We start from the raw sequence: 21,010 nt of genomic DNA, 5'->3' as shown, positions 1-21,010 counted from the left end.
GTACAGCATGGAAACAGACCCTTTGGTCCAACCCGTCCATGCCGACCAGATATCCCAACCCAATCTATTCCCAGCTGCCAGCACCCGGCCCATATCCCTCCAAACCCTTCCTATTCATATACCCATCCAAATGTCTCTGCAATGCTGCAATTGTGCCAGCCTCCACCACTTTTTCCAGCAGCTCATTCCATACACATACCACCCTCTGTGAAAAAGCTGCCCCTTAGGTCTCTTTTATATCTTTCCCCTCACACCCTAAACCTATGCCCTCTAGTTCTGGACTCCCCGACCCCAGGGAAAAGACTTTGCCTATTTACCTATCCATGCCCCTCATCATTTTGTAAACCTCTATAAAGGTCACCCCTCAGTCTCCGACAATCCAGGGAAAACAGCCCCAGCCTGTTCAGCCTCTCCCTATAGCTCAAATCCTCCAACCCTGGCAACATCCTTGTAAATCTTTTCTGAACCCTTTCAAGTTTCACAACATCTTTCCAATAGGAAGGATGCCAGAATTGCACGCAATATTCCAACAGTGGCCTAACCAATGTCCTGTACAGCCGCAACATGACCTCCCAACTCCTGTACTCAATACTCTGACCAATAAAGGAAAGCATACCAAACACCACCTTCACTATCCTATCTACCTGCAACTCCACTTTCAAGGAGCTATGAACCTGCACTCCAAGGTCTCTTTGTTCAGCAACACTCCCTGGGACCTTACCATTAAGTGTATAAGTCCTGCTAAGATTTGCTTTCCCAAAATGCAACACCTTGCATTTATCTGAACTAAACTCCATCTGCCACTTCTCAGCCCATTGGCACATCTGGTCCAGATCCTGTTGTAATCTGAGGTAATCCTCTTCACTGTCCACTACACCTCCAATTTTGGTGTCATCTGCAAACTTACTAACTCTACCTCTTATGCTCACATCCAAATCATTCATCTAAATGACAAAAAGTAGAGGACCCAGCACCGATCCTTGTGGCACCCCACTGGTCACAGGCCTCCCGTCTGAAAAACAACCCTCCACCACCACCCTCTGTCTTCTACCTTTGAGACGGTTCTGTATCCAAATGGCTAGCTCTCCCTGTATTCCATGAGATCTAACCTTGCTAATCAGTCTCCCATGAGGTACTTTATCGAACACCTTACTGAAATCCATATAGATCACATCCACCGCTCTGCCCTCTTTGTTACTTCCACAAAAAACTCAATCAAGTTTATGAGACATGATTTCCCACGCACAAAGCCATGTTGACTATCCCTAATCAGTCCTTGTCTTTCTAAATTCATGTACATCCTGTCCCTCAGGATTCCCTCCAACAACTTGCCCACCGGACTATAGTTCTCTGGCTTGTCCTTACCACCCTTCTTAAACAGTGGCATCATGTTAGCCAACCTCCAGTCTTCCTGCATCTCACTTGTGACTATCGATGATACAAATATCTCAGCAAGAGGCCCAGCAATCACTTCTCTAGCTTCCCACCGAGTTCTAGGGTACACCTGATCAGGTCCTGCAGATTTATCCACTTTTGTGCATTTCAAGACATCCAGCACTTCCTCCTCTGTAATCTGGACATTTTTCAAGATGTCACCATCTATTTCCCTACAGTCTATATCTTTCATATCTTTTTCCACAGTAAATACTGATGCAAAATACTCATTTAGTATCACCCCCATTTTCTGCGGCTCCACACAAAGGTCACCTTGCTGATCTTTGAGCGGCCCGAGTTACCCTTTTGTCCTTAATGTATTTGTAAAAGCCCTTTGGATTCTCCTTAATTCTATTTGCCAAAGCTATCTCACATCCCTTTTCTGTCCTCCTGATTTCCCTCTTAAGTATACTCCTACTTCCATTACTCTTCTAAGGATTCACTCAATCTATCCTGTCGATACCTTACATATGCTTTCTTCTTTTTCTTAACAAAACCCTCAATTTCTTTAGTCATCCAGCATTCCCTATACCTACCAGCCTTCCTTTCACCCTGACAGGAATATACTTTTTCTGGATTCTCGTTATCTCATTTCTGAAGGCTTCCCATTTTCCAGCCATCCCTTTACCTGCGAACATCTGCCTCCAATCAGCTTTTGAAAGTTGTTACCTTATACTGTAAAAATTGGCCTTTCTCCAACTTAGAACTTCAACTTTTAGATCTGGTCTATCCTTTTCCATGGCCCCAAAGTGCTCCCCCACTGACACCTCAGTCACCTGCCCTGCCTTATTTCCCAAAAGTAAGTCAAGTTTTGCATCATCTCTAGTAGATACATCCACATACTGAATCAGAAAATCGTCTTGTGCACACTTAACACTATAGCAGTCCCAGTTTATGTTTGGAAAGTTAAAATCCCCTACTATAACCACCCTATTTTTCTTACAGATAGCTCAGATCTCCTTACAAGTTTGTTTCTCAATTTCCCTCATAGTCACTTCACCTTCATCTTGTTTTATCTTCCATTAAATTAGCACACAGCAATTTAAAATTATTCATCTGACATAGGTTAAATCCCAGAAGTGAGAGAAGGGAGACTTTGATAATTAATTTTAAAATAACAAAAAAAAGATGGCTGCGAACAATCAGAAACGAAAACAATCACTTGTCCAGTCACAAAAGATATGAGACTTAAATACATTGAAAGTAGCTCATAATTTAATTTTAAATTTGTTCTTAGAGTGAAAGGATGTGAAAATGTGTTTTGTTTATATGTATTTAAAAAACAGGCCCTTAAACACTGGGTTAACAGTTCAATGCTTCAGAAAAAAAAAGATAGGAGGAAAGAAGTTGCTCTTGCCTAGTGATAGATTTGAGAAATCCAAAAGTCAAAACAAACCAGAAAAAGTCAGGTAGCATGCAAGTCTATTTAGAGGGAGTCCCTAGCTGGGGAGATGTTGCCATTAGCATGTTCCAATTAGCGTCAGCTGAAAACATCGGAGTTGGGTAGGAGAAAACTCCAAGACAACCAATAAGGATATTGAAGTCATGGATTTAAAAGAATCATGTCCAATACGAAGGGAGCCAAGTTAACAGTTTAAGGGTCTCAGGATGAGACATTAATTGGAGAAAATTGCATTGGGTTAATGCAAAAATTTTCTAAAAGAGACCAATTACAGTAATCCCAACTAAACAAGCAGCTCTAGCATGGAGACAGGGGCGAAACCTCAATGAGATTTGGGTACCAGTAAAAAGGATCAAATCTTTGTTTCTGACATTTGTCATAAAACCATTTCAAATTGTTCTTGTATAGTGTGATAAAGTTCATGTCTTTCTTTCATGTGAAATAAACGTTTAAGTTTTGTTTTTTATGTTTGCTTTTAAAACCACATTAGCAGCATTATTCATCATAAAGATTATGGTCTAACAAATCAGACCTCACTCTGCAATCTGATGTGTCCAGTATTGCCATCAGCTAGAATGAGCTGAAAAATGTGTTGCTTCTTCCTGAAGAAGGGCTTATGCCTGAAACGTCGACTCTCCTGCTTCTTGGATGCTGTCTGACCTGCTGCGCTTTTCCAGCAACACATTTTTCAGCTCTGATCTCCAGCATCTGCAATCCTCACTTTCTCCTAGTCAGCCAGAACGATAAAATGTTGAACAGCTTGCAGGTACAGGTTTGACTACTAGTCAGTTCTGCAAAGTAATTTATAAAGTTTCAGGGACTCAATCAAATGTCTTTAGTTTACCTCACTCCCAGACAAGACTTTAAATTAGGGCTCATGGAGCTGGGGCGGGGGTAATAGATTAGCATGAATGAATCTTTCAACAGATATGAAATAAAAATAAGAATAATGAGGGAATATTCAAATTGATAGGCTGTGATGAGTAGAGTGCCAAAAGGATCAGTGCTGAGTCAGTTATTTACAGCTTATTGTAATGACCAAGACAAAGAGAGTGAAAGCAATGTACCCAAATTCGCTTATGATAAGACAAGAGATTGTAAACTATGAGGTCACAAAACAGCTAAAAGGTAACAAATCCAAGCAAATGAGCAACCTTAATTCTACTTTAAAATAAAACATGGAGTAATTGAGTTAAAAATCACACAACACCAGGTTATAGTCCAACAGGTTTATTTGGAATCACTGATGAAGAAGCAGTGCTTCGAAAGCTCGTGATTCTAAATAAACCTGTTGGACTATAATCTGGTGTTGTGTGAATTTTAAACTTTGTCCACCCCAGTCCAACACCGGCACCTCCACCTCATGGGGTAATTGAGGAAGTGAAAGGTTATTCACTTTGGTATTGAGAAGAAATAAGCAGAACATGTCTCACAAACTTGATTGAGTTTTTTGAAGAAGTAACAAAGAAGATTGATGTGGGCAGAGCGGTAGATATGATCTGTATGGACTTCGGTAAGGCATTCGACAAGGTTCCCCATTGGAAACTGATTAGCAAGGTTAGATCTCATGGCACACATATGGGCCCTAGCTATGCCTGTCTCTTTGTTGGCTATGTAGAACAGTTGATCTTCCGTAATTACACCAGCGCCACTCCCCACCTCTTCCTCCGCTACACTGATGACTGTACTGGCACCACCTCGTGCTCCCGCAAGGAGGTTGAGCAATTCATCAACTTCACCAACACATTCCACCCTGACCTTAAATTTACCTGGACCATCTCTGACACCTCCCTCCCCTTCCTGGACCTCTCCATCTCTATTAATGACAACCAACTTGACACGGACATTTTTTTTACAAACCCACCAACTCCCACAACTACCTGGATTACACCTCTTCCCACCCTACCTCCTGCAAATATGCCATCCCGTATTCCCAATTCCTCCGGCGTATCTGCTCCCAGGAGGACCAGTTCCACCACAGAACACACCAGATGGCCTCCTTCTTTAGAGAACGCAATTGCACTTCCCACATGGTTAAAGATGCCCTCCAACGCACCTCGTCCACATCCCACACCTCTGCCCTCAGACCCCACCCCTCCAACCATAACAAGGACAGAACCCCCCTGGTGCTCACCTTCCACCCTACCAACCTTCACAAACCAAATCATCTGCCAACATTTATGCCACCTCCAAACAGACCCCACCACCAGGGATATATATCCCTCCCCACCCCTTTCCGCCTTCCGCAAAGACCGTTCCCTCCGTGACTACCTGGTCAGGTCCACGCCCCCCGACAACCCAACCACCCAGCCTGGCACCTTCCCCTGCCACCGCAGGAATTGCAAAACCTGCGCTCACACCTCCTCCCTCACCTCCATCCAAGGCCCTAAAGGAGCCTTCCACATCCAAAGTTTTACCTGCACATCCACCAATATCATTTATTGTATCCATTGTTCCCGAGGCGGTCTCCTCTACATTGGGGAGATTGGACACCTCCTAGCAGAGCACTTTAGGGAACATCTCTGGGACAACCTCACTAACCAGCCACACCACCCTGTGGCCCAACATTTCAACTCCCCCTCCCACTCTGCCGAGGACATGGAGATCCTGGGCCTCCTTCACCGCCGCTCCCTCACCACCAGACGCCTGGAGGAAGAACGCCTCATCTTCCGCCTCAGAACACTTCAACCCCAGGGCATCAATGTGGACTTTAACAGCTTCCTCATTTCCCCTTCCCCCACCTCACCCCAGTTCTAAACTTCCAGCTCAGCACTGTCCCCATGACTTGTCCTACCTGCCTATTTTCTTTTCCATCTATCCACTCACTCCTGCCCCCCCCGACCTATCACCTTCATCCCCTCCTCCACTCACCTTTTGTACTCTATGCTACTTTCTCCCCACCCCCACCCTCCTCTCACTTATCTCTCCACCCTTCAGGCTCTCTGCCTTTATTCCTAAAGGGCCTTTGCCCGAACGTCGATTTAACTGCCCCTCGGATGCTGCCTGAACTGCTGTGCTTTTCCAGCACCACTCTAATCTAGACTTTGGTTTCCAGCATCTGCAGTCATTGTTTTTACCTAGATCTCATGGAATTCAGGGGGAATTAGCCATTTGAATACAGAACTGGCTCAAAGGGAGAAGACAGAGGGTGTGGTAGAGGGTTGTTTTTCAGACTGAAGGCCTGTGACCAGTGGAGTGCTACAAGGATCGGTGCAGGGCCCTCTACCTTTTGTCATTTACATAAATGATTTGGATGCAAGCATAAAAGGTACAGTTAGTAAGTTTGCAGATGACATCAAAATTGGAGGTGTAGTGGACAGTGAAGAGGGTTACCTCCGATTACAACAGGATCTGGACCAGATGGGCCAATGGGCTGAGAAGTGGCTGATGGAGTTTAATTCAAGTAAATACGAGGTGCTGCATTTTGGGAAAGCAAACCTTAGCAGGACTTATATACTTAATGGTAAGGGCCTAGGGAGTGTTGCTGAACAAAGAGACCTTGGAGTGCAAGTTCATACCTCCTTGAAAGTGGAGTTGCAGGTATATAGGATAGTGAAGGCGGCGTTTGGTATGCTTTCCTTTACTGGTCAGAGTATTGAGTACAGGAGTTGGGAGGTCATGTTGCGGCTGTACAGGACATTGGTTAGGCCACTGTTGGAATATTACGTGCAATTCTGGCCTCCTTCCTATTGGAAAGATGTTGTGAAACTTGAAAGGGTTCAGAAAAGATTTACAAGGATGTTGCCAGGTTTGGAAGATTTGAACTAAAGGGAGAGGCTGAACAGGCTGGGGCTGTTTTCCCTGGAGCGTCGGAGGTTGAGGGGAGACCTTATAGAACATAGAACATAGAACATAGAACAATACAGCGCAGTACAGGCCCTTCGGCCCTCGATGTTGCGCCGATCAAAGCCCACCTAACCTACACTAACCCACTATCCTCCATATACCTATCCAATGCCCGCTTAAATACCCATAAAGAGGGAGAGTCCACTACTGCTACTGGCAGGGCATTCCATGATCTTACGACTCGCTGAGTGAAGAACCTACCCCTAACATCAGTCCTATATCTACCCCCCCTTAATTTAAAGCTATGCCCCCTTGTAATAGCTGACTCCATACGCGGAAAAAGGTTCTCACTGTCAACCCTATCTAACCCCCTAATCATCTTGTACACCTCTATCAAATCACCCCTAAACCTTCTTTTCTCCAAAGAAAACAACCCCAAGTGCCTCAGCCTTTCCTCATAGGATCTTCCTACCATACCAGGCAACATCCTGGTAAACTTCCTCTGCACCCGTTCCAGTGCCTCCACATCCTTCCTATAGTATGGCGACCAAAACTGCACACAATATTCCAGAAGCGGCCGCACCAGAGTCTTATACAACTGCAGCATGACCTCAGGACTCCGGAACTCAATTCCTCTACCAATAAAAGCCAGTACGCCATATGCCTTCTTCACTGCACTATTTACCTGGGTGGCAACTTTCAGAGATCTGTGTACATGGACACCAAGATCCCTCTGCTCTTCCACACTACCAAGTAGTCTACCATTAGCCCAGTAATCCATCTTTTTATTACTCTTACCAAAGTGAATCACTTCACACTTAGCTACATTGAACTCCATTTGCCACCTTTCTGCCCAGCTCTGCAGCTTCTCTATATCCCGCTGTAACCTGCCATATCCTTCCTCACTGTCTACTGTCTATAGAGGTTTACAAAATGATGAGGGGCATGGATATGGTAAATAGGCAAAGTCTTTTCCCTGGGATCAGGGAGTCCAGAACTAGAGGGCATAGGTTTAGGGTGAGAGGGGAAAGATATAAAAGAGACCTAAGGGGCAACTTTTTCATGCAGAGGGTGGTATGTATATGGAATGAGCTGCCAGAGGATGTGGAGGAGGCTGGTACAATTGCAATATTTAAGAGGCATTTGGATGGGTATATGAATAGGAAGGGTTTGGCGGGATATGGGCCGGGTGCTGGCAGGTGGGACTAGATTGGGTTGGGATATCTGGTCGGCATGGACAGGTTGGACCGAAGGGTCTGTTTCCATGCTGTACATAGCTATGACTCCATGACTCTATCACTAGCTTTTGAAATGCTACTTCTTCATCAAGTGGTTGACCTAATCCTGATGAAGAAGCAGTGCTTCGAAAGCTCGTGATTCTAAATAAACCTGTAATCTGGTGTTGTGTGAATTTTAAACTTTGTCCACCCCAGTCCAACACCGGCACCTCCACATCATGGGGTAATTGAGGAAGTGAAAGGTTATTCACTTTGCTATTGAGAAGAAATAAGCAAAATATTTTTAAAATCTGTGAGGCTTTGAGATATGGATGTTCAGAGATTTGGGTGGAAGAAATACAAAGTTTGCATGCAGTTTCTGCAGGCAGCTAGAAAGGCAAATGGCATCTTACTGTCTATTGCAAAGGAAATTGGGATTGCGGTATAAGAATAAACAAGTTAAGCTGTTATTGCGCAGGGTTTTGTTGCGACTGTACTTGGAGCACTATATGCAGTTTGGATTCCATATTTGTGGATACAATTGCAGTGGAAGTAATGTAGCAAAGGTTCACTTGATTGGTTCCTGGGTTGTCCAATGATGAGAGAATGAGTAAAGTGGGTATATATTCACTGGACTTCAGAAGATTGAGAAGTACTCGCTGAAGTATACAATTCAGAAGAAGTTTGACAAGACAGAGGGAGGGGTTGTTTTCCTTCACTGAAGAACTTAGAATAATGGGGCGTCTCCAGATGAGGACATAATCATTCAAATCTGTGGTTAAGAGAAATTTCTTCACTCAGAATTCTAAATCTTCAGACTTCTTTGTCTTACAGGTGCTGGATGCTCCATCATTGAATACACTTACGATGGATTGATTTTCGATATCTCAGGTAATCAATGATATGGGGAGTGGGAAGATTTGTTTCAACCGATGATCAGCCATGGTTATATTGAATAACAGAGTAAGCCTGACAGATTAGTATTGTCTACTCTTACTGAATCTTATGTTTGTAAAAACAAAAATTAAGTGACTAATTTTAACTGCCTTCCCTATTGGCTCACGCTTCCTTATTCTACTTGAAAATGAAATTTTCCAACAGCATGCTTCCAAGGTAAGACCTCTAGGCTTTTATTCTCTCTGCACCCAGATGTGTCAGTTCAGACTCCTTCTCGCCAACACTGCTGTTCCCTCTCCCAAGGTTGGGCCACACACTTTTACACATGCTCTCAAACTTGGCTGCAGACACTTTCACTCACCCAAAATTTCAATCTCCTGCTGGGAATCTCCTGCTAAACCCTGTCTGACCAAGTTTACTGTCTCACAATATCTTAGTTTCCTCACTCTCTAATATGACATTGAGTTTAGATCACCATAGAAAGACACATTTTCCCATGGGGGCTTGGGTTCATCATCATCTTTCGTAAAATATTTTAATTTAATCTTTATAAGTTTTCATTCATTTCCTGACGTTTAGTTACAGTAACCCACCAGGGGCTGTTTAAACCATTACTTTTGATTTTAAGAGTGGGAACACACACCTAACCCTGAGCAATGAGTGGATGAACTTTTTCTGAAATTAAATGCAGAATCAAAATAACGACTATTGGCATAAAATACAAAGAAATTGTCTAACACAGATGCACCATATTTGCAGACAGTTTTGATGACGGGGTCTTTAGTCATTCTGAGCAATGAATATGCAACAAAAGAAAAATGGCTTTTTTACTGTTTAGGCAGATGTCTGAAGTTAGATCAAGTGTCAATTTGCAAAACCAATAGCAAATACTGCAAATGAAATCAGTGTTAGAGGGTTAGATTTCCATGGCATAACTTAAAAAAAGTTGTTTATATCACATCATTTATTTTACAGCTTGGACATTCTGAATTTAATCATACAGCGTTTTATGCTGGTGGAATCAAATCTAATTCAACAGAAAAGAAGATGAGTCAGATCCAAAACCAATTATATTTACTCATTAATTACGTGATGCCCATCTGGCTGCATCTGGCTATGTCAGTTCACTCTTCTAACTTGAAACTTCAGTCTTTCTGCAATTCAGTTCAATTGACAACTTAGCACTATGCTCTCTTGACCAGTAGGTGGGCATCACAACAGTCTGGCCCTAGTGGAATTCTGCTGATCATCATGGAGCTCTTCCAGCATCTAAGAATTCATAACCTGGGGAAAGTCTATAGGTAACTTACCTGTCTGGTTTAAAAATATCAAATTCGTCCCATCAATGTAAACAAACATTTAAACCATGACTGTAATCAAATGTGTGGCTTTCTTTGCACTCCTTATAATAATAATAATTATTATTCTTATTATTATTATAAAAATAATTATTATTATTATAAAAATTAAAGTATCTTCCACCATTAATACAAAACCTGAATAAAACCATGTTTGTCTGATTGCTTCAAAATTGGATCACACTGCATGTGTGGAATTAAGTATTAAATATGAAGATGATCTAATCAGTGCACACATACACAAAAGTGAATATACTCCAAACAATGCCAAATATATTAAACTTACTAAGTCATCGGGAACATCCGCATGAAGACTGTTCACATGAACATAATTGTTTTGTATGGAGAAGTAGTGCTGAATGTGTTCTGGGATAGCACTTCGGTCAATCTTGTTGGGTAAATGAGTGCCCAGCAGAAAACTATTATTCAAGTCCAGCATCTGAACGTTAAGGTTCACCACCTTTTTACGCTGTAAAGACAAAAGACAGAATTGTGCATAGCTGCATGTAGGGAAAACAAAGAATAGAGGAAGGAGAGAGTAGTGGAACTTCAAGCCATAGGTTACATACTATAACTGATTTCACAGGTGCACTTTGCATGAAATCACAGATGCACAGTCCACAATATTTCAGTTTTAAAAGAAATGACTAGGACCTCACCAGCTTAGAACGATAATTAACATTTGCACTACACAAGTGCCAAGAGATGATCTTCTCAAAAACAAAAGAGAGAATAAAACAATTGCCTCTCAACATTCCCATCACCGAATGCTTCACTTCCAACATCCCGGATGTTATTACCATGGATCAAAAATTAAATTGGACCATCCATATAAATACTGTGGCTACAAGATCGTGTCAGAAATTAGCAAGTTTGATGCAAAAGACTCATCTCCAAAGCCAGTCCAAGGCATGAGTGTGATGGAATACTCTGTACACATTTGGATGAATGTAGTTCCAACACAAGAACTCAGCACTATCCTGCAAGCCTGACCACCCTGGCCGACCCATTGTCTCAGCATGCTCCTGCTCCATCTCTACCTACCTCGACACTGTCCTATCCCAACTAGTCCAGGAACTCCCCACATACGTTCGAGACACCACCCACGCCCTCCACCTCCTCCGTTTCCCCGGCCCCCAATGCCTCATCTTCACCATGGATATCCAATCCCTCTACACCTCCATCCGCCATGACCAAGGCCTCCAAGCCCTCCGCTTTTTCCTCTCCAGACATCCCCAACAGTACCCTTCCACTGACACTCTCACTCGTTTGGCCGAACTGGTCCTCACCCTTAACAATTTCTCCTTTGAATACTCCCACTTCCTCCAGACCAAAGGGGTAGCCATGGGCACACGTATGGGCCCCAGCTATGCCTGTCTCTTTGTTAACTACATAGAGCACTTGATCTTCCGTAATTACACCGGTACCACTCCCCACCTCTTCCTCCGCTACATTGATGACTGCATTGGTGCCACCTCGTGCTCCCGCAAGGAGGTTGAGCAATTCATCAACTTCACCAACACATTCCACCCTGACTTTAAATTTGCCTGGACCATCTCTGACAACTCCCTCCCCTCCCTGGACCTCTCCATCTCCATTAATGACAACCAACTTGACACGGACATTTTTTTTTACAAACCCACCGACTCCCACAGCTACCTGGATTACACTTCTTCCCACCCTACCTCTTGCAAAAATGCCATCCCGTATTCCCAATTCCTCCGCCTCTGCCATATCTGCTCCCAGGAGGACCAGTTCCACCACAGAACACACCAGATGGCCTCCTCCTTTAGAGACCGCAATTTCACTTCCCGCGTGGTTAAAGATACCCTCCAACGCATCTCGTCCACATCCCGCACCTCTGCTCTCAGACCCCACCCCTCCAACCATAACAAGGACAGAAACCCCCTGGTGCTCACCTTCCACCCTACCAACCTTCGCATAAACCAAATCATCCACCGACATTTCCACCACCTCCAAACAGACCCCACCACCAGGGATATATTTCCCTCCCCACCCCTTTCCGCCTTCCGCAAAGACCGTTCCCTCCGTGACTACCTGGTCAGCTCCACGCCCCCATCCTGGCACTTTCCCCTGCCACTGCAGGAATTGCAAAACCTGCACCCACACCTCCTCCCTCACCTCTATCCAAGGCCCTAAAGGAGCCTTCCACATCCAAAGTTTTACCTGCACATCCACCAATATCATTTATTGTATCCGTTGCTCCTGATGCGGTCTTCTCTACACTGGGGAGACTGGACACCTCCTAGCAGAGCGCTTTAGGGAACATCTCCGGGACACCCGCACCAAATCAACCACACCGCCCCGTGGCCCAACATTTCAACTCCCCCTCCCACTCTGCCGAGGACATGGAGATCCTGGACCTCCTTCACCGCCGCTCCCTCACCACCAGACGCCTGGAAGAAGAACGCCTCATCTTCCGCCTTAGAACACTTCAACCCCAGGGCATCAATGTGGACTTCAACAGTTTCCTCATTTCCCCTTCCCCCACCTCACCCTAGTTCTAAACTTCCAGCTCAGCACTGTCCCCATGACTTGTCTGGACTTGTCCTACCTGCCTATCTCCTTTTCCACCTATCCACTCCACCCTCTCCTCCCTGACCTATCACCTTCATCCCCTCCCCCACTCAGCCATTGTACTCTATGCTACTTTCTCCCCACCCCCACCCTCCTCTAGCTTATCTCTCCACGCTTCAGGCTCACTGCCTGTATTCCTGATGAAGGGCTTTTGCCCGAAACGTCGATTTCGCTGCTCCTTGGATGCTGCCTGAACTGCTGTGCTCTTCCAGCACCACTCATCCAGAATCTGGTTTCCAGCATCTGCACTCATTGTTTTTACTATCTTGCATGGCCCAACTCTCACCTTCAACATTCTCTCCCTTCACCATCAATGCCGTTGCAGCAGTGAGTCTAATCTAGAGCCTCAGAAAGGCCATTAGACATAACTTCCATGTCTATAATCTCTAGCATTTAAAATGCCAAGGGCAAAAGATGTGCAAGATCATCACCTGCAAGCTCCATCCTGACTTAAAGATATGTAGCCATTCTTTCAGTGTCACTTGGCCAAAATACTGGAATACCCTCACCAACAACTACATGGATGTCCCTTCACAGCAGTTCAAAGCAACAGCTCATCACCACCTTTTCCAGGATAACAAGGGGCAGGCAACAAATACTGGCCTAGCCAGTGACGCCCATATCCCACTAATCAATTTTAAAAATCCAGCGTATATCTTAGTGTATTTCTAACTTCATTTAAAAAACAGTCAATCTTTCAGAAATAGCTTGAAATAGAGGAACATGTTTTTGCTACAAGTTTTGTTTTACTGTAAGCTGCTTAAAGATTAGTTACTCTGGAAACAAACCTAGAAGAATGATTTCTTCAACAAAACGATTATTCTAAGGTGGTGGCAGGTGTGCTGCTCACCCGAAAAATGACCAAGATCAGATGCAGCATATGCAATTACGGGATAGCAACTGGATAGATACTTAAAACAAATAAAAACACTTAGGATTTTTGCATAACCTTTTAAATTAAAAAATGTTGCTAAATAGTGAATATCAAATGATATATGGAAATAGATTAGAAATTATCCTAATAAATAACTCTGGCTCAATAGCCCAATAAGGAATTAGATGGAAAACCTTTATAAACAACTCTGGGAAGAAACACCTAATAAACAAGAACAACAAAGCTTCTATAAAAGGGTTTTGAGGCTGAAGGTGGAATACTTCAAGAGAATTATGAAAGTAAGCATTGGGAATAGCAGAGGATTATGAGGAAAGGTGATGTACAAACAAAAGCAGGTAATTGTGAAAGCTCCCAGCAAATAAATACATTTCCTCCCTGATTCACAGAAAGAACTTCACACTATATTGAGTACTTTGTGTTAAGGAGAACCTTCAAAGGACAATAAGTTCTATTAAGTTAAAACTGGAGAAAAAGGTATAAAGTATGAGAATTAGAAAGAACTCAGGTGCAGTTCAGCAGTGGAGGGGAACTGTTGAAAATGGAATGACAACCTTGTTCTAACACACATAACTAATTCATGGAGATGCAAAGATTGGAGGCATTGTGTAAAGAGGAAGAGAAAAAAAAAGTCTTTTGAGCATGTCAAACATTCTGCACAATGACTTCAAGCGATCATATGTTTTCCCAAAGTTACAAAAGGCAATGTATGATCCTTCTCCCTTTTCTTTCTTTATTTGGACAGTCATAACAGCAGTGAGAGTGATCATTCAGCCCATCAGGTACAGTATTCATAAGGTTTGTGAAGGTTTGTAGCTCAGGTTGAGGTTTAGGGTGTAGCTTTGCTCGCTGAGCTGTAGGTTTGATATCCAGACGTTTCATTACCTGGCTAGGTAACATCAGTGATGACCTCCAAGTGAAGCGAAGCGAAGCTGTTGTCTCCTGCTTTCTATTTATATGTATGTTCTGGATGGGGTTCCTGGGGTTTGTGGTGATGTCATTTCCTGTTCGTTTTCTGAGTGGTTGATAGATGGCATCTACATCTATGTGTTTGTTTATGGCTTTGTGGTTGGAGTGCCAGGCCTCTAGGAATTCTCTGGCATGTCTTTGCTTAGCCTGTCCCAGGATAGATGTGTTGTCCCAATCGAATTGGTGTTTTTTTTCATCCGTGTGTAGGGCTACGAGGGAAAGAGGGTCATGTCTTTTTGTGGCTAGCTGGTGTTCGTGTATCCTGGTGGCTAACTTTCTTCCTGTTTGTCCTACGTAGTGTTTGTGGCAGTCCTTGCATGGAATTTTGTAGATGACGTTGTTTTTGTCCATGGGTTGTACTGGGTCTTTTAAGTTTGTTAGTTTTTGTTTGAGGACAAACAGGAAGAAAGTTAGCCACCAGGATACACGAACACCAGCTAGCCACAAAAAGACATGACCCTCTTTCCCTCGTAGCCCTACACACGGATGAAAAAAACCACCAATTCGACTGGGACAACACATCTATCCTGGGACAGGCTAAGCAAAGACATGCCAGAGAATTCCTAGAGGCCTGGCACTCCAACCACACTATAAACAAGCACATAGATCTAGATACCATCTTTCAACCCCTCAGAAAACGAACAGGAAATGACATCACCACAAACCCCAGGAACCCCATCCAGGACAAACATATAAATAGAAAGCAGGCGAAAACAGCTTCGCTTCACTTGGAGGTCGCCACAGATGAAGTTACCTAGCCAGGTAATGAAACGTCTGGATATCAAACCTACAGCTCAGCGAGCAAAGCTACACCCTAAACAGTATTCATAAATTTACACAGAGAGGAAAGAGAAGACTTCAATAGCTAAGCTACCTGAGGAGGTTTATGTGTAGGATAAAGCAGAAAATAAAGATATATGACAGAGGTCAGCTTGATAAGAATGGAGAAACAGGTTGAATGTAAAAATTGCAGAGAAAAAAAGGGAAATAATAGGGCAAAGAGACAGTAGGAGAATAACTTTGCAGCTAACCATTAAATGCAAAGGTTATGCTAAACTTCCACAGGTATTTAAATCGTAAAAGACTATCAGAGAAGAAGTGGAGAAAATAGTGTCAATATGAAGACCACTGGTGTAGACAGAAGAGATGACTTAAGTACTACATGAATAGCTAGAGTCAGCAAGATGATTATCAGAATATTGGACAAGATAAACTGTATCAAAAAGAAATAGTAGGAAGGTTGATGGTACTTGAAATGGTTATGTTGTTTGGACTAAATATGATGTACTATTAAGTTGCTGAGAGAGGCACCAGCATAAATTGGGAAAGGTCTTGTCACTATTTTCAAAATCTCTTCAGATTCAGGACTATTGGCACAGGACTGTATGCGTTGTAAATGTTATATCCATATTCAAAATAGGAGAAGAAAGGATAAAAACTTGGCAGTTACACACTAGACAATTTGACATCGGTGATAGGAAGGTTTTTTAGAAACAATAATTACAGACACTGATCTGGACTAAATACAACAAGAGCCAGCATGGATTTAAGAGCAAATTGTGCTCAACTAACTAGTTCAATTAACAGATCAGCACATCAAATATAGCAGTCTATGACCTACAATAGCATCCCAACTCAGCTGAAGACTTGCACTCTCAGAGTAAACACAGCACTTGTCATACTGAACCACTAAAGTATAGCTTCAACACCAACATCTACCAAAGATTAAAATTATGCAAGTACATCTTGTCCACAAAAAAGCAGGACAAATCTGATTCAGAAATTGACAGTGCATCAGACTATTCTTAATCATTAGAAAAGTGATGGAAATGTCACTGACAATGCTGTCAGCTGGCACTTGGTCACCAACAACCTGCTTCCTATTATGCAGTGTGGTTTCCAGATCTCAATGAAGTTTTGGAGCAAATAAGGGAAAAAGTAAAGATTGGATTCCACAGGTGAGGGAAGAGTGTGTCTTCCCTTGGCATCAGAAGAGCTCTGTAAAGTCAAAGTCACAGTCACAGGGAGTCAGTGAATTAGAGGGACCAACTTTCCACCAGCTCAACTCATAACTAGCATAAAGGACAAAGATTCTGGTTGCTGCAACTGCATCATTTAAGACCTAGAACTCTGCTACAAGAGTGAAATCAGGACAGTGAGTTGGTACAAGAATCTTCAGCTGTTGCATTAATTACATTCTTTCTGAAATGAACTCTTCACAGATAACTACATATTGTTCATTCATTCCCTTGCCAACTCATCATGTACCAAATTAATCTGGGCTAGCATGCTGCAAGATCGCAATAACATGCATTAGCAGCACAGGAAGATAGGAAACAGGAGCAGGAGTAGACAATTAGCTCTCAAGTCCACTCCGCATTCAAATGGATCATGGTTGATCCTCTATCTCAATAGTGCTTTGTGACACAATTCACATATCCCTTCATATCTTAAATAATGAAAAATGTATCAATCTTCAAATTAAACACACAATGACTGGGCGTCTAGTCTTCCCAGACACAGAATTCAAAACATTCACCAGCTCTGAGGATTCACCCTCAGAGTGAAAATATTCTTATCCTAGTCAGAAATGACACACCCTTATTCAGAGATTGTGTCATCTGGTTCTGGATTCCAAGCCAGAGGAACGATCTTGCCCACATTTACCCTGTCAAGCCCTATAAGAATTTTGTAGAAATAAAATTAGTGTCTTTCAGTAGAGTGATTAACACTTCCTTTTGACATTTAATGGCCTTACCATCACAGAATAATTCAGGATCAATATCCTGAAGGCCAACAACTACCAGAAATTTAACTGGACCAGCCATATTTTTGACAATGACTAGTTCCTTACTCTCTAAAACTTGTTGACTATCAACTAGACACTACAGGAGCATAGTGCAATAATCTGCACTTTGCTTGGCGAGTCCAGTTTTACTAGTACTCAAAAAGCTCAACAACATACAACACAAAGCAACCTTCCTCCAACATCTTCAAACATTCACACTCTCCACTACCAGCACCTAACACTGTAGTGTGCATTATCTACACGGTGCATTCTCGCAATTTCCCAAAAGTGTTTTTGGCAGCATAAGCCAAATTTGCAATCTCTACTTCCCAGAGGGTCAGAGATAAACAGAAACACCTACCACTTGTAAGCTCAGCTAAGTCACACACCATCATGACTTGGAAATCTATTGTAGTTCCTTCATCATCATGCAGAAAAAAAAATCCGAGAACTCCTAATGTAAGAACATTCCTTTTTATTTTTAATTTTAGAAATGGTGGACTGAAATGAGCAAGACCTTTTTTGAAAACTATTGGATTACAGATTTGTAAAGTAAGCAGCCAGATATCCACAACAAGCACCATGTAGACAACTGTTATGCCAATTACTAATGGAATTTTGAGTTGCCAATGTTTTAGAGCCAAGTGAGTTACTGAAAAAGCTTTGGTTGGTAACAAAAATCTGGTAGTCTATTATTTCATGACCAGTTAATGATTACTGAGACCTTTTTTCCTGCCAACAACCATATGATTTGTTCTTCAGTAAGTGAGCTGCTTGGAGTTGGGAACAAGTAAGAGAATGAAGTGGGAGATGGCACAGGGCAGAGTGACACTAGGCACACAGACACACAAGATGGCCATTGAACCATAAGTTGGCTACTTGACACTAGATGGCTGCTGGACCGCAATAAGGAGAGAGACAGAACACAGATACTACCACCAGAATGCCAGTACAATGCAATCACAACCTAGTTGATTAGTTTAAGGCGGGTGGAGGAGAGAATACATATTAGTAACGTATACTGTCTGCCGAAGTATCTGGGTCCTTTGATAGAAATGCTAACTGTTTGATACAGACTTGATACAAAGTGGTAATAACCAGGGCTGCAGTAATCTCCTTCTCAGGAAGAGCGATTAGTGCCCATTACTACAGCAATGGACTTCCGCGCAGACATTGAAACTGACAATGACTGCTGAAATTAACAAAGACTGCACTGAAACTGACAATGACTGCATCAAAACTATCAACGATTTTGCAATGTTTACAATAAATAAACTGTGTTACAGAGACAATAACCTCATCACTGACCTATAATATCACAAAATGTACATGTGCTCCGGGTTGAGAGAAGAATCGCAGCTGACCACTGTGCTGTAGGTGTCCTTCTCTCCTCAGGAGCTCCAGTATTTCCTTATACAATAAACTTGTTGTTGAACCACACTCTGATTCTAAGGCTGGTGATTTTCCCGACACCAAGAAAAAGAGATATTAGGTCCTTCCGTAGCTCAAGAGTGGTCTCTCTATTCTCTGCAGTCAAATCTGACCATAAAACTGGTGAAATCTAGTTTATCTTTACTGCACCGAGCTGTTCTAAGCTGTGATTCTTAACTGGCAAACTTTAAGGAGATGTTGGACAAACTGATCGTCTGATGCTCTAGCAAAAACAGTGAGGGGCAACCTGATAAAAGTATATAAAATTATGAGCGACAATGATATTCGGAGTCTTGTTTCCCAGGATGGAAATGTCACATATTATGGTGCGGAGGTTTAAAAAGGTGAGAGGGGGAAAAATTAAGGGAGATATGCAAATCAAGCTTTTTTAAATTAAAAAAGGGTGGTAGGTATCTGGAACACACTGCCATGTTAGCAAAGCTTAACAAGCATTTAGACAGACACATGAACAGGCAGGGATTAGAGAGATATGGATCACGTGCAGGCAGATGCAATTAGCTTAGAATGGCTTCATGATTGGCACAGACGTGGTGGGTTAAGGGCCTGTTCCTGGACTGCATTATTCTATAACAAGTCAGTGTTTTAAATTGAGTGAACTGACCACCTTGAGTCACTTACCAATCAATGGAAGCTTCTGGAGAAAATAAAGTACCAAGATGACCAGCAGAATCATAAAGAGGATCTCAAACCAAAACTTGATAACAAAGACTGATGAACTCTCTTTCCCCTTTTCCCCCCTCTGATCATAATGTATTTTACCTTGTTTGTTTGGCTGTGTGCATGTAAGAGGGAATTTAAGGAAATTAGTGTTTTATTAATCATGTTACATGCCAATGGTTTATCACAGTATACCTGTAACAAGATTCTAATTATTTGTAATAAATAGTAATTATTTTTCATTATAGAAACTCAGTCAATACTTTCTAATGACTTGGGTGTAAAAATTAGGTAAGTTGGGGAATTTTGCATGTTTTAAAAAATCTTTTACTTTTTGAAGAGTACAGGAATAAAGAGTTTGATTTTGAACATGCTTCCCCAGTGAGTCCTAACAACTAGCTAACAGCACCATGGGTGTACGGTCATCACATAGACTGCAGTGTTGCATGAAGTGGCAACTCACCACCACGTTCTCAAGGGTAATTAAGGATGGGCAATACATTTTGATTTTGGCTACAACATCAATATTGCATGACTGAAGAAAACAAGGTATTTTTGATTGGATATCAGAGGATAAGTGAGGGCTGAATGATTATTGATGCAGATACAGATCTGCAAAAGCAGTTATCTACTATTAAACTTTTTTTTAAGCAAAACTGAAAGTCTCGGCATAAATGTCATAGAATCTGAATGGCCACAAAATTCATTAGGATTAATTAATTGGCACAAAACGTTGCAGTAAATAACATTTAAACCCAGACTAGGATAATCAATGGTGTTCTGCAAGATTGAGTAGTAGGACAACTGCCATTTTTGAGATATATTAGTTATTTGAATGTATAGGTACATAGCACAACTTTAAAATCCACAGATGACAAAAAAATGTTCAAATTTAGTAAATAGTGAGAAAGTAGTAATAGACTTTAAGACAACAAACAGCCTGGAGGAATGGTCAGAGACATGACAGATGGAATATAATGCAGAAGAATATGAAGAGATACATTTTGATACAGAATTGAATCAGGCAATACAAACTAAAATGGCACAATACTAAAAAGGGTGCAAGAAGAGTGGCCTGGGAGTGTTTGTCCACAAATCTTTGAAGATGTTATAGGATGGACATCATTAAGCTGAAGCGAGCTCAGAATATATTTACCAGGATGTTGCTGAGTATGGAAGGTTTGACTTTTTTTAAAAACTGGAATGTAAGAATGGAGAGGTGACCTTGTAAAAATGTATAAAAATAATGAGGGGTATGGATGAGAGTTAATAGTAGTTGTATTTTCCCAAGGATGGGGGCTTCAAGACCAGGGGGCACATTTTAAGGTGAGAGAGATTTAAAAAAAGACAAGGGGGCAAATTTTTTTATACAGAGTTGGTTCCCGTGTGGAATGAACTTCCTGAGGAAGTAGTGGATGTGGGTATGAATAAAACATTTAAAAGACATTTGGATAAGAACATGAATAGGTAAAGTTTGGAGGGATATGAGCCAGGAGCAGGCAGGTGGGACTAGTTTAATTTAGGATTATGTTCGGCATGGACTGGTTGGACTGAAGGGTC

At 42.2% G+C, this 21,010-nt stretch overlaps 1 protein-coding gene across 1 annotated transcript in view; it reads right to left on the bottom strand.

Moving 5' to 3' along the window:
- The window catches only part of LOC140481338 (mitochondrial intermediate peptidase-like), a 159,149-nt gene that overhangs the window by 115,703 nt on the left and 22,436 nt on the right, over positions 1-21,010 (bottom strand). Inside the window, exon 6 of the mRNA XM_072577353.1 lies at positions 10,381-10,563. Coding sequence (XP_072433454.1) covers positions 10,381-10,563 — 183 coding nt within the window. The remainder of the gene's footprint in view (positions 1-10,380; positions 10,564-21,010) is intronic.

The sequence above is a fragment of the Chiloscyllium punctatum genome, chromosome 9, assembly GCF_047496795.1.
Source record: "Chiloscyllium punctatum isolate Juve2018m chromosome 9, sChiPun1.3, whole genome shotgun sequence".
Classification (NCBI taxonomy): domain Eukaryota; kingdom Metazoa; phylum Chordata; class Chondrichthyes; order Orectolobiformes; family Hemiscylliidae; genus Chiloscyllium; species Chiloscyllium punctatum.
This window is presented reverse-complemented; position numbering and strand designations above follow the sequence as displayed.